The 14,259-nt window shown below is 42.4% G+C and overlaps 1 protein-coding gene across 2 annotated transcripts in view; it reads left to right on the forward strand.

Moving 5' to 3' along the window:
- Positions 1-12,529, forward strand: part of IFT122 (intraflagellar transport 122) — a 30,396-nt gene extending 17,867 nt beyond the window's left edge. For both annotated transcript variants that reach the window (XM_085236030.1, XM_085236029.1), the window contains 12 exons: positions 926-1,092; positions 1,951-2,122; positions 3,245-3,347; positions 4,806-4,946; positions 5,933-6,030; positions 6,911-7,011; positions 7,956-8,121; positions 9,027-9,138; positions 9,565-9,693; positions 10,510-10,589; positions 11,227-11,391; positions 12,089-12,529. In XM_085236030.1, coding sequence (XP_085092156.1) covers positions 926-1,092; positions 1,951-2,122; positions 3,245-3,347; positions 4,806-4,946; positions 5,933-6,030; positions 6,911-7,011; positions 7,956-8,121; positions 9,027-9,138; positions 9,565-9,693; positions 10,510-10,589; positions 11,227-11,391; positions 12,089-12,178 — 1,524 coding nt within the window. In that variant the 3' untranslated portion in view covers positions 12,179-12,529. The remainder of the gene's footprint in view (positions 1-925; positions 1,093-1,950; positions 2,123-3,244; positions 3,348-4,805; positions 4,947-5,932; positions 6,031-6,910; positions 7,012-7,955; positions 8,122-9,026; positions 9,139-9,564; positions 9,694-10,509; positions 10,590-11,226; positions 11,392-12,088) is intronic.
- Positions 12,530-14,259: the final 1,730 nt, after the last annotated feature.

Raw genomic sequence — 14,259 nt, forward strand, 5'->3', positions numbered from 1 at the left:
ATTGAGGATAAGATATTTTTTTTCTCACCTTTCCATTCTGCCGCTGTTCTGATTTTTCAGTTGGTAAAAAAGCTGTTTTAAAGGATGGTACCCAAATCTGCCCTTAGTTGATCTTCCAATTTTGAAGTGCATTTTTTTTCCTGCTGCATGACATGTGGGGAGAAGCTGAACTATTAACAGCACTTCCAAAATGGTCATCTTCACAGCATCCAGAACCATGGTCTGCATCGCTGTGCAGAATTCCAAACTCAGAGTCACTCTTCTGAGCATCTGTCATTACTCCTTATAAAGTAACTTGTTTGATGTAGTGTGATATAATTATCAAGGGTACTTGAAGAAAATGGGATTTTGTCCTTTATTAATTTGTAACTGGGTGGGTGTGCTGATGCCTATGTGATACAGTGGAGCCACTATTCTTATCTACGCACAGAGTTGGGTCGTCTTTGAGAACAAAACAAACAGCACCTTCTTGACTTGCAAAAGACACTTGGAATTGTTACTTTACCAGTTTTCAGAGCAGCGCTGTTTTGTTTTAGGAAGGTGTGTACCTGGATGGCTTGCAGAAGTCATGATTGTACCTACTTAAACAGGACCACCAGACAGATGCCTCCCTGCCTGATTTGCTGGAAAGCTGCTGATTAGCTCGGAGCCATCTGTGCCATCCACCACCTGGCCTTTCCAGAACCTCCCACTTCTATTTTAGTTAACTATGTAGATGGGAATCTGCCATAGTTACCTACCCAACGCTGGCCCGATGATCAGCTGCCGAAGGCGGCACTGGTTTCTGTCGCACTGTTCACCATGTCTTTCCTTAGGAAGCAGAATGATACTCATCAGAAAAACCCTTGCGTATTTTAGAATTTGAAATGTAAAGATGTTTGTGACCAGGAAATAATGCAAACGTTTTTGTATTGTGCTATTTCAGGATTTTCTCCGATCCGGAGACCCCAAAGACACAAAGATGCTTATAAAAAAACAAGCAGATTGGGCCAAGAATATTAATGAGCCAAAAGCAGCTGTGGAGATGTACCTTTCTGCAGGCGAGCACATGAAGGCCATAGAAATCAGTGGGGACCACGGCTGGGTTGACATGTGGGTTACAGCTTCATCTCAATATAATAGAATCTTGCAATTCAGTGTAATTGAATTCTGCATAACTTTTCAAGTAGACAAAACCTGTTTGATATGTACCTTTGTTTATATCAAATAGAGTATAAGCTGTATTTGAAGCACACCTACAATTTAAAATGTTTTTAAAGTTGCATACGTTTAGGGTGTGGAGACATTACAACAGTGAAATATGAATGGGTTAATCTGTATTATGAGACTATCTTCTGAAATATGCATGCCTTAAGGTTTTCACAGCAATCATCACAGCCGTGCTTGTGTGTGGTAGCCTATTTCTGTTGTTTTAAACTGCAAGAGATAACAAACTAGCGGGTGGGGAAGACAACTGGAGTGCAGGATTCCAGGAAGTAAATTCTTGGACTGCACTGGTCCTGGTCAAGTTCTCCTTGATTTACAGCAGTTCCTGCTTTGGGTCTTCTGCTGAGTTGAAGTAAAAGCTTGGGCAGGTGACTCAGCATTCCCTTGCCTTGTTTTTCCTGGGTGGCAAGTGGAGTAATGTTTATGATGGCTCTTTTTTTAGGTCAGGGTTAGGGAAGCTTGTCCTGTGCGACTTAGTCATGTGGGATCTACTGCTTCCACTGAAATGGTTTGCTGCAGTATGGAATTGCACCCATGAGTAGGGATTGTAGAAACAGCTTTTGAGTTTGTAAAAGAAAAAATTAATGTTGAATGTTTGCTGGCAGCTGTTTCAGCAGCGTGTTGCGTGGTACTACTGCTATGGCATTAAAAAATCCCTGATGGAAAGTGAGGGCGTTACAGTGCTCAGCAAAAGGTAAAGTGGTAAGGCTGAACCTGAGACACGGCTTTTGTTACTGCATCTAGGTTAATAGAAATTGCTCGGAAACTGGATAAAGCTGAGCGTGAGCCTCTGTCAAAATGTGCCTTCTATTTTAAGAAGCTCAACAACCCCGGCTATGCAGCAGAAACCTACATGAAGGTTGGTGACCTGAAAGCGTTGGTCTCTCTCCACGTGGAGACGCACCGCTGGGAAGAAGTAAGCACGCCTTCTGGTTCCTGTATTTAAAGCTGCTGCTGTTGTCTCTGACTGCAGGAGAGGGCAATGGGCACTGCTTTGTCCGCTGCAGTGAAGGGAGAGGCGAGGCGGAGGCAGGTTTCCGGGGACTGTGATTCAGAGTGCAGAATTAACGCTTATTGTTTGCTTGTTTTCTGAGAGTTTGATGGGTGGTTTGGTTTTGTTTGTTTGTTTTGCTTGGTTGGCTTTTTCTTTTTTTCAAGTGCTGTGGCTGAATGTTCCCTGGCCTTGCTTCCCAGCACCCTGTTCTGCCTACCTGTGGGTAGTTGCCCATTTCCAGTGCAATGAATGCACAGAATGCTTCTCACCCATTAGAAGGAACGAATAGTAATTGTGTTGAGGGAAGTTCTGCACTGGAGTATTTTTCTGACTTGGGTGTGTGTGAGTGAGCATCTCATAGCTGTAATTTAGACCTGGCGAATATCTGCTGTGTTACTGTGGACACCACTTTATGAACTGGATTTACTGTCGGGTGAAGTTTTGCAGACTTATGGGATTTCCATGGAAACAGAAGCCCATCACTATCACATACCTCAAAATTGGGGTCGCTGTTAATTCTGCTCTTATTTCTTCAAATTGAGTTTTGATAGGTGTAGCTTCTTAAGGAAGGATTTTCAAAGTGCTTCTAGAACTGACAGTCCAATTTCCCCCCCTAAATTGTACGGGTGCTTTGGAGAACTGTAGGCTTGGTCCTTTATTGACCAGTGAGTGAGTGCAGGAAGCAAATCTAAACTGCATTCATAGAGTTGCTCCAATCTCCTCAGAATACATATTCAGTAAAAATGGAAATATTTTTGTCTTCTGCTGTGAGCTCTGCCACATTCCCTCAGTGTGCACATGTTCAAGTTTCACTAGTCTGTAACCCACACTTACCACGCATAGCTTTCCTTTTGTTGTTGATTGTTTTTTTTGTTTTGTTTTAAAATATGTTAGTTTTATACTGGAGAAAAGATGGATTACAATCTTTATTCTGTGTATTTTTATAGTGAATTTACTTAGAGCTGGAGGATTGATTGTATGAAATCTAAACCCTTTAATTGTTTAAACCATGCAGTATTCTAAAACTGACTTTATGTGCTTCAGGCATTTGCTTTGAGTGAAAAGCATCCTGAATTCAAAGATGAGGTCTATGTCCCTTATGCTCAGTGGCTAGCAGAGAATGATAGATTTGAAGAAGCCCAAAAAGGTAAGACTTTCTGATGGAGCACTTAAAATGTCCTCTGTACTTTTCCTATGCAGAATATGCTGTCTTTGCCCTGGAGAATTTCTTATCTGTGGTTTCAAAAACAAGTACAATCAGTATCTTCACACCTATCTTAAAAATGAAGTGGCTGGAGGCCTCCTTTTTTAACTGCAAAGTGTGACGGACCTATTAGAAATGGTGGCATCCAAATATAGTTCCAGGTTTTCAATGTCATTACATAATTGAGCGTGGCTTTGGCTTAAAAGCTGAACTGTGTTTTGTTAATACTTTTATTCCAGTACCTCACAAACTGGAGTGGAAATAATAAATTTTCCTTATATCTAGGTAACATTCACTTTGTATAAGTAACATTTTCATCTTTAAGAGTTTTCATGGATGTCGTTAGGCTTATAAAATTACCTAAAGAGAACTGTCAAGCTTCTACCATGTGGACAGGCTTCACTCCTAAGCTGTGCCAGGGATAAGGAGAGGTTGAAGCAAGCTCCATATGGAGCCAGCATGTTTTCAGTAGTTGCTTTACTCAGGTGCAGCTCCTTGTGACTTTTGCATCTGCTGTTTCCAGAGCCAGCTGGGATCTAAGAGTGTAACTGCATTTGCTTACAAGGCCAAGCTAGCGAGATGCCAGCCGTGGGCTGTCTCCATGCAGAACTGGGCTGCATGTCTCAGCACTGAGCCTTTGAGCAGCTGAGTGGTTTGCACATGCAGATCTGTGAATGTGTGTTGTTCCCAGCTTGTTCCACAAAGCTCCGTGCTGTTGTGTCTTGGCTAATACAAGCTCCATGAAATTGGGTGAGCAGATCTCTGCATGGGGATGTGAGAATGTGGTTTTGTCAGAGCTGGCTTAAGTCAAGAGGCAATTGTGTTATCTTTATTTTCTTCCTTTATTGCCCTGTATGAAGACAGTGTTTGGCCAAATGCGTTTGTACCAAGTGAGAATCTGAATCTAACTTAATATTGGCTTCTGAGGTTCACTGAGAGAGAAGCTGTTAATGAGTGCTAGAAGGGTATAATGAATAGTGTAATCTTTTAAAACATTCGGCGTTACTGACTAGAACTAATCTTAACTTTGTGTAGTTTTAGATGCAGGTGTAATCTGCAGTGTTAAGAGATTGCAATTGCTTATATGCAGATCTAATGATTGTTGTGCTTTTATTCTTTTCTATACTAAAAGAAAACAACAAAAACACCTGGGGTGTACAAAATATAGCAGCTTAAGAGCCCCCAAGACAGTGCAAAAGGGACAAAACACCTACAGCTGCATCTCATGTTCCATTAGTGTTGCTGCTTTCAAGGAGGAAAATACCAGTGTATAATCCCCTTCATCCTGCCCTGAATAGATGATTTGATATTGGCTGAATAGACTGCTCTTAATTTAAAAACATTAATTTCAACTAATTGATATAATCACACTGTAAAATCCTCTTTGTTTTGTCTTTGTAGCATTCCACAAGGCTGGCAGGCAGAGAGAAGCTGTGAGAGTGCTGGAGCAGCTAACACACAATGCTGTGGTTGAAAGCCGATTTAACGACGCAGCCTATTATTATTGGATGCTTTCCATGCAGTGTTTAGATATCGCCCAAGGTAAGTAACTGAAAGGCTTTTAGTTTTACCTCCTTGTGCATGTAGACAGACAATTGCTGAATTGTGATAGCACTGCTGCAGCTCCTTCACTGTTTTTTTTCTTTTATACTGTGCGTAGTTTTTGCTTGTGCTATTTTTGTAGTCTCCTGGTTTTCCCATGCACTTATGTAAACCAGATGAGCAAAACAACAACATCGGCATGTGTAGGCCTTGTTTTGAAATCTGGCTGGAATCAAAACAGTGCCTCCTGGGAGCCTGTACCCTCGTGTAGCTTCCCTCAACGTGCTGCAGCTAGAGAAGTGATTGGAGGGTGCAAGTACTGGTAACTGAAAGGTGGTTCTGGAGCATAACATCTGCCCAGTACTTGATTGTAGGTAGGGGAGGTGCCTTACAAATTGCTTCTGCCAGCAAATACAAAACTGCTTGTTCATGAGCATCATCTTGTCTTCTGAGTGTATTTCTCTGGGAGAGAGGCAGAGCTAGTGCTTAGAAGAACAAACTTGGTAAAGAATACGAAGGTTGATAGGACTGCGTTTTGCTCAGTGCTGCCAGTGCCTTTTTATTAGTGCGTCCGAGAGTGCTGATGTGTTGCCTCTCAGGTGTTGTGTGGAGATGTGAATTGTTCCAATTTTTTTAGTAGTGTATTTAATATCTGTGAAACGTTTCAAAACTCATTTCATTTGTAAATTCTGAAGGTGTGAATAAGCTTTCCAGTGACGCACGGCTGCTCTTTTCTCCCTTTACCTAACCTGTAGCCTCTAGCTGTGGTAAAGCCATTGCCACTTACTTAAGCATGCTTTTTGTTTGGAGTAGAAACTTGCTCCCAAAAATAGCAAGTCTGTATAACTTGTGTTTTGCATAGGTAGATGGGAGACACTTGGACTGGTGTGTGCTCCTTTTGGGAGTATCATAATACGTTGCTTTCTTCCCACTGATTCCCAAAGGTTTACCTTGGGGGTTTACACTAATGCCATTCCCTCCCACAGAGAATGAAGAACAGAAGACTGAAATGTTGCAGAAGTTTCATCACTTCCAGCAATTGGCCGAAGTTTACCACGTCTATCACTATATTCAAAGATACACTGTAAGATATTTATTTTAGAAGTTGTGTATCTGTGATTCCTGAATGGTTTTCTTTCAGAAGTCCAGAGATAAACAAACATTTAATGACTTCACACAATTAAATAGAGGATAGATTAGTGATACTGTATAGCAACATTTCTCTGCTTTCTGTTGTACTGTACAAGAACTTCTCTTGTCGTAGTTCTTAAAGTGCAGTGCCATTTTAGCTGATGTGTGTTTGTCTCATATCACAGTATGATCATGGCTGACTCTCCACCCCCAGTACTTGCTTTGCTGACTGTGTTGGTTTGGTTCCAGCACCCCGGATGTCAAATTCTTTACAGGCTGCAGTGGGTTCTTCCTTTAATCAGGGAAGGCAGATCTATAGAGCAGGCACACCCTCATTTAGAGATTCTCACAGCACGTTACCTCTTATCAGTGGTGATACGTGTAAACTACTCCAAAAGACATGCAGTCTTGAGTGGGGAGCTCCTGCTGCTCCCAGCAATTATAGTAATGTTCCAACCACTGTTGGTGAAAATATCTTCTGTGGAGCATATGAGAACCCTCTGCCCTTGCCCAAAAGAAGACTGTGTAACTGAGGTCTCTGCTAGTCAGACTATTTCAGGCCTCTCAGTAGTGGAGGCTGCACACTGTTCATGCCTTGCTTTTAAATAGCCTGGTAAGGATTCTATTTTAGCTTCATGGATCCATTTCTGTCTTTTTCTGCATGTAACAGGCATGAACTTTGGTGTTAAACATGTGAAATCCATTTGGTATGTTCTGTCAGCATCTCCTCTTTTTGCAGCTGCATGAAGGAAGGACAATACTTAGGATGCCTAGTGTTGTGATGGGTAGTGATGTGAATTGTCTTAGAAATGTCTCTGTTTTTAATTCCACAGGAGGAACCTTTCAGTTTCCACTTGCCTGAAACACTCTTCAATATTTCCAGGTTTCTGCTTCACAGCTTAACAAAGGAGACTCCCTTGGGGATCTCAAAAGTGTATCCTTCCAACACTGCACAGAAACTAGAGGCTGAGGTACACGAAAACAGTAATTGATGTTGAGCCACAGTGCAGAGATCTACGTTAGGGTATGTTCAGTTTCAGCTGTGGGTTATAGCTAATGGAAATCGACTTGTGCCCCTAAGGAAATAATCAGCACCTTTAAACTATTGTTTTTAACTCCACTATCTTTTTTTTTTTTTCTTTATAGTCTTGGAGAGCTGTACAAATCAACCTGTAATTCTCAGCCACCCACCCAGCATGATGTGTGACTTTGTCAAGGAGTATTAGTCATCCCAACAGGATGCTGCCTCTGAATCTTGACAGCACTGTTGCAAGGATCCTGAGCTAAGATGGGTGCAGGGGGAAAAAAACAGGCACTTCTGCTTCACCTGAGGCTGTTATAGCTGTGCAGTGTCTCTCAACCTAACATTTGCACAACTTTGTGAATGCGTGTTATGTATTTTGGAAGTAGAATCATAGAATCCTTAGAGTTGGAAAGGACCTCTGAAAGCCGTCTAGCCCAAATCCCTTGTATTGAACAGGGACACCACAGCTAGATCAGGTTACCTCGTACAAGGCCTTTGTGAACACTGCAGAAATGCATCTGTCAGTAAAAGACAACAGAAAGGGTCAGCAGCTGCCGTAGGGAGGGCAGTTTTGCTTCCGTTATGGCTCTGGATGGGATGTTTGCTTTCCTTTTAGTAACTTCCTCATTTACATGTTCTTTCAAAATGTCTTTCCTAGCATGCTTTGTTGTGGTTATGATTGGTAGCTTTCTGAACTGCAGTTACTGTTACATGCTAATGAAAGAGACAGTCCTTGTTCAGTGACACAGAGCTGGTGCTGCTCTGTGCAGCAGAGAAATTGCACATCTTCTATGATTAGAAAGAACGTTGTATTTTTCCTAAAGACGTATTTTTATTCCTTAATTTAATTACAGTAATACATTATTTACCCTGGCAAAACAAAGTAAAGCTCTGGGTGCATATAAACTGGCACGTCATGCCTACGACAAGTTACAGGGACTGCAGATCCCAGCTAGGTTCCAGAAATCCGTAGAGTTGGGCAGCCTGACGATCCGATCCAAGCCATTCCATGACAGCGAAGTAAGTAGTTTCGTGCTAATCATTAATATCTGAGTTGCCATATACACGAAGTCTGAAACATATTATGCGTAGGTCTGTGTTAGAATTCCATTTCTGCTGGAAACAGTCCTTTCATTGTTATCCATTAGGGCAGGCTTCCTTTTGTTCCCGAGAACAAACTAAAACCAGTTCGTTCTTTATGGGCAGGCAGCTTCTCTCCTCCCTCTCCTCTCTTTTATCTACCTTCCTCTCTGCCTATTAATTCTGTCAAGCCTTTTTCTGCATGGTCTTTGTGTCTTTCTGCAGCTGGAGGTCACTTTCATTTGTCCTAACTCCTAGCACTCCTTCCCTCCTCCCCCTATCCCTTGGGTGACCTTCCTTCCTCAAGTCTTATTTTATCACCTTTTCTTCTTTAACTGAAGTCTGAATTTCTGCGGTGCTCTATAAAGCCATGTCTCATGGAATAGTCACTAAAAATAAATTGTATTGTGCAAGTGAACATGTACCTGGCCATCTGAAATAATAGAAACAGAGTCTTAAGAATGGCCTAAAATAACTATGCTCTTGAAAATAAGAGAGATGAATTGATTGGTGAACTTGAATTTGACCAAATCTGTGAAGGAAAAAAAAAAGCTTCAATAGCCTTCTCTTCAACTTCCTTTGGCACTGTGTGTTCGATGCAAAATTCTGCTCCTTACCACAAAGACAAGGAGAAATTTCATTGTTAGAGTGGCAAAGACAGCTATTTCTAATGCAAAAGCATTTTCAGATGTTAAAGGATGTGATTTCACAGCAGTATTTCTTCAGGTCAGGGACTGTTGTAATATCAATGGTGTAAACCCAAGGGACTCATGTTTAGTTGAAACCAAGAGAACTGACTGTGCCGACCTGTTTGCAATCACTGTGCTATGTGTGTGTCTTTGCAGGAGCTTGTGCCCTTGTGCTATAGGTGCTCTACCAACAACCCTTTGCTAAATAACTTAGGGAACGTCTGCATTAACTGCAGACAGCCTTTCGTCTTCTCCGCTTCTTCCTATGGTGCGTTGGAGTATCACATTTTTGTTGTGCTTTTCAAGTAGGTAAAGTAGGTAAATGTTAAGGTGAACAGGGACAGCTAGTACTTGATTTGTTCCCCATGCGATGTTGTTTGGACAAACCTTTCCTTTGAGCGTTGTTAGATTGGACTGAGTGACTGCTGCTTGTCCCAGGGATAGCTGCATTTCACTGCACGATAGCAGCAGCAGAGCATTGCTGTGTTGTGGAAACCTGAATGTATGAAGTGTTCGGTGCCACTGCCATCCTTTGAGAGTGTGGGGGGGGTGGTTTTGTTTGTTTTTTTTTCATCGTGAGAACGTGGGGGAAACACCATTACAGAAGGTGAGGGATGTTAAAGGGCACAGTGTTTTCTAGGAGGCTGTGCTGTCATCGTGTCCATCCAATGCTCCCTGTTTTCACACCCTTTAGAAGTACTGCATCTGGTTGAGTTCTATTTGGAAGATGGTATCACAGATGAAGAAGCTGTATCTCTCATTGATCTCGAAGCTCCAAGATTGAATAAAAGCGGGAATAAATGGCAAGAGATGATGAGTGATGGTATCCTGCTGATTAAAAATTGCTTCCAGTCCCTTTTTCAGGAAAAACAATTGGGACTGTTGTTGTTTATGTGTGTTTGTTTTTGTGTGTGGTATCTTTTTTCTGCCATACGGCAAAAAACATATGTTGTTTCCTTTTTACATTGGTGTAACAACCAGAGTGGTCTTTTAACCTAATATTTTTGTAAAGCTTGTTCATCACAAGAACACTTCTCATCATGCAGTATTGCACTTTTTAGCAGCGCAGTGCCACGCTGTACCTATTCTGTTGTAACTGCTTTCTGTGGAGAGTGGGGAGAACCTGAAGTGTGTTACTTCCTCCCAGTAACAGCTTGCTTCAGTGGCTGCTTTCTCCTTCACGTGGCCTTCCTTGATATCAATTTGTTTTGTAATGTTTCGGCACCCAGAGCCCCCAGTTGCTGGAGGGGCTGTATGGCACTGGGAGCAGAGCAGTGCACAAGAAAACACAGTCCCTAACTAAAATGGCTTGAAACATAACTTAAAGAGGTTGCTTTGTGTGCTTTCTGCAGTGTGAGAAGCAGACAGGCAGGAAATAAACAGAGCTCATGTCATATTTGCTTATAGTCAACTTAGCTGTTCTACAGCAGTTGCAGTGATAAAATTCTGCAGTTACTGTAATCAGAGCAAGCCCTTCTCCAGTATGTTCTATAACAGTCGGGCAGTCTAGCAGTTTGAGAATACTTTGACCCTCTGGAGGAACAAGAGTACCAGTCCTGCTGGAATGATGTTCTGTTTATTCTGAGAGAGAGCTCACAGCTGATCTCAGAGGAACTTCTTCCTTAAGAAATACACTTAGATGCACAGAGTCTGAGGCTTAATGACAGCGCAGTTATTATTGAAGACGATGATCCCTTTACTGCAAAACTGAGCTTTGAGGTAAGAGCTGTACCTGCATCTTGCAGTCATTTCTTTCTTGCTGCCAGTAGGAATCCAGAGGAAATTTTGCCTTAGTGCACGCTGGTCTTCTAGCATGAATGTGTGATGTAAACTCCCACAAAAGAGATACAAAGCAAAGGTCCAGGAAGAGGCCCAGAACATGAGGGAAAGGGATTTATGAGACAATAACTCCTGTCTTACAATAAATAAAAACAAAATGTTTCCTCTGCTGGCAAATGCCCTGAGAAACAGGCACGTACAAAGACTTTAAAATAAACGTTCCTGAAATTTGGTTTTACCATTGGGCAGCGTCTTCCCTGGCTCTTTCTGTGTCAGGCAGTATAGCCATAAAATAGTCGTTACTGTGAGGTTTTAATACTTGCCCCTGGGCACAAGTGTGATTTGCAAGGTGTTAACGTGTAACAGAAGTTCATGGAGAACAAGTTAGAGATGCGGCTGGACGCTGCTCTCACTGAAGCTGTTGGTGAAAGTGACAGTGAGGTTAGGACGGGGCTCAGGCCAGCTCTGTATTAGCTTATCTACAGAGTTGTACTTTTGCATTTCACAAGATCTTACTAATCCTCGAAGGACTTTGCAGTTGGCAACAGTAATTCTTTCTAAACCTTCTTACCTGCAGCAAGGCAGCTCAGAGTTTGTTCCTGTGGTTGTGAATCGTGCTGTTCTGCAGTCAATGAGTCGGAGGGACGTCCTGATTAAGCGCTGGCCCAAGCCGCTGCGATGGCAGTACTACCGTTCCCTGCTGCCCGATGCCTCCATTACCATGTGCCCGTCGTGTTTTCAGGTACTCTTCATTGAGAGGATCCAAAAACCCCAAAGCCCATTGCCTCTGAGAAATCAGTAAATTGAAATAATTGATATGCCATACTTTGAAATATATTTAGTAAATTAACGAGTGATGTAGAGACAGAAGGCAATGGAAAACAAAATAAGCAATGTGATGCTCAGAGAAGTGGCTGCATTCCTAAAAACTTGAGGTAGCTGAGTTTGGGAAGAAAGGGTTGAGAAGCTGCACTGGCAGTAGTAGTCTGAGCTCCATGGGCAAACCTCAGCTGAACAGCAGATGAGTAACTACAAATCACCCTTCTGCTCTGCCTCTCTGACGTTCCATCTGGTCTAGCAGGGAGTCACCCCGGTAAACTCGGCTGGCTTTCGGTTCAGTCACTCTAGTAATTCTTCCCCTCTCAAGAACGGCTTTCTGAAATGCAGGAATTCAGTCTCATTTGGTTACGTGCTCTCCAGTTTTCATCCTTCCCTCTGGAAAAGTAATTGATTGATTTGAGCATCTTCAACTACATTGGCAGTGGTCTGTGCAAAGTTGCTTCTATATTCTGGGTTATAGCTCTGTAAGTAACTGGAAGCAAGAAAGACAATTCTTGTTTAATAGTAGCTTCAGAAGATGTAAGAAACCCCCTTGAAATTCCATTTTCTTTGAGTTAGTCAGAGGCTAACTTGTACCTCAATCTGTTTCTAATTCATAGATGTTTCACACAGAAGACTATGAGCTTCTTGTACTCCAGCATAACTGTTGTCCATTCTGTCGAAGGAGAATAGATGAGTCAAACCAGTGAAGAAAGGTGATCTTACACCTCAGCTGAGAGCCTTCCCTATTGACTTGGCAAGGCACCTCCTGCGTTCTTAGGCTTCCTAACAACTTCGTTGTCATCTTGTTCTATTTTGGACATGAGTGAAACAGTGTGGAAGAAAACTTTTTTTTTAATGGAAATGTCTGTTTTGGTGAATGTCCTCTATTTCCCAGATAAGCAGCTGAAGTGCCACAGATTTTTTTACAGGAATGTTTCTAGGGTCAAATTAACCCACGCAATTGTTTTTATTCCGACTTGTGTTAGAACTTAAAAATTTGTCCTTAATATGTATCTGTTATTGACAGAACTTCAAATAAATGGGACTCTTTTTCGGTACTGTTTGTCTCAAAATTTCCTTGTGCAGAACTTGTGCTTGTTAAAATCCAAATGGCAGGTTGAGCATGGAAATACATATTTCATGTTAACTGAGATACCCATATGTAAGTTCCTTATCTGTCTACTGATACACTGCTGATTCTAGTAACATCAGTGTGTTTACCATTAATGAAAGAAAAACCACTCACCTAATGGGCTAAAATGAGTATATTTGCATGCTGACAAGTTGCCAGGCAGGAATATCAAAGCAAGTTGAGGACTCAGACAGCCAGTGTTTTCTCACAGTTCCTCTATACCTAAGGGCAGGAGAGTTCTTTGAGAAGAAAATTGTTGTGATGCAGCTCACTGCGTTAATAAAATCATGGGGTAGCTCCCAAGAATGCTGACATCCTTTCAGCTCCTGTGGTGTGATCTGAGTTGTACCTTTGTGGTGTGGGCACACGTGCCTGTCTGAGCTAATGCGGCTCCATTGACCATCGTGCTGACTGGAAGAGGTGATGTGCTGAAGAAATATTTCTGGTCAGTGTTTTCCCAGCATTTCTTCATGCCAGAGCCATGGGAAGCAAAGTAAGAAGGTAGGAGGAGATGGACTTACCTTCCAATTTTTATTTTTATTTTTTTTTAACTTTTGCCAACTAAGTGTTGAGATTGAGGGGATTTTAATGACCTGGCTGTTTAACCAGATGTAGTAGTTTCATCCCATGCAGCAGCTAAGCCCCCATGCAGTTGTTTGCTCACTTCCCACCCACCTTGACAGAACAGGAGAGAATCAAAGAGAACCAAAGTGGAAAAACTTGTGGGTCAACATTAAGGTAGTTTCATAAGCAAAGCTATGTTTGCCAGCAAAGCAGTGACAAATTTATTCATTACTTCCCCATGGCAAGCAGATGTCCAGCCACTTCCTGGAAAACAAGACTCAATATGAGTCATGGTTATGTGGGAAGATGAGCATGATGTCATCAGGCATGGACCACCCCTTGGGTCAGCAGTTCTGGCTGTGTACCCTCCCAGCTCCTCATCCACCTCCGGCCCATTGCTGGGCAGCAAAATGGAGAACAACAGAAACCCTCAACACTGCCAGCAGTGCTCAACAATAGCTAAAGCACTGACGTTTTATCAAGACTGTTTTTAGTTGCAAATCCAAAACACAGCACCACGTGGGCTGCTCTGAAGAATGTTAGCTCCATTCTAGTCAGGCCCAGTACACAGGAGTACTCCTGTATAGTTGAATCTCTGGAGGGCATTCTCTGAATTGTTCTGCAAGAGCTTGAGAATTCGTGTGGACAACCAGCTGGGCCGGGTTTGAATGGAAAAGTGATAGGCCTCTTGACTTTAATCCAGTTTAAATTGCGCCTGCCTCAGCATAAGTTTTGTTGTTATGACATCCTCTCTTCCATAAGCCTCTCTTCGTTTTGCTTGGGAAATTATATTTTATGTTATTGAATTAAGCTATTGGCTGAGATTGGTGGCTGCTGGTAAAACAGCTACTGTGTAAGCAACAGCACTTTGCATGAGATATCAGTGTGTGCTTGAGTTCCTCTGGAAAGTGATGCTTTGAAATCTACGCTCCTGTGAACCCCACCTGCAGTGCTGCCTTCAGCTCTGGGGCCCCCAGTGTTAGAAGGACACAGAGCTGTTGGAGTGGGGCCAGAGGAGCTGTGAGGATGCTCAGGGGCTGGAGCACCTCTGCTATGGAGCCAGGCTGAGAACTGGGGATGTTAGGTCTGGAG

This window comes from Meleagris gallopavo, chromosome 14 (genome assembly GCF_905368555.1).
Source record: "Meleagris gallopavo chromosome 14, MGAL_WU_HG_1.1, whole genome shotgun sequence".
Taxonomy (NCBI): domain Eukaryota; kingdom Metazoa; phylum Chordata; class Aves; order Galliformes; family Phasianidae; genus Meleagris; species Meleagris gallopavo.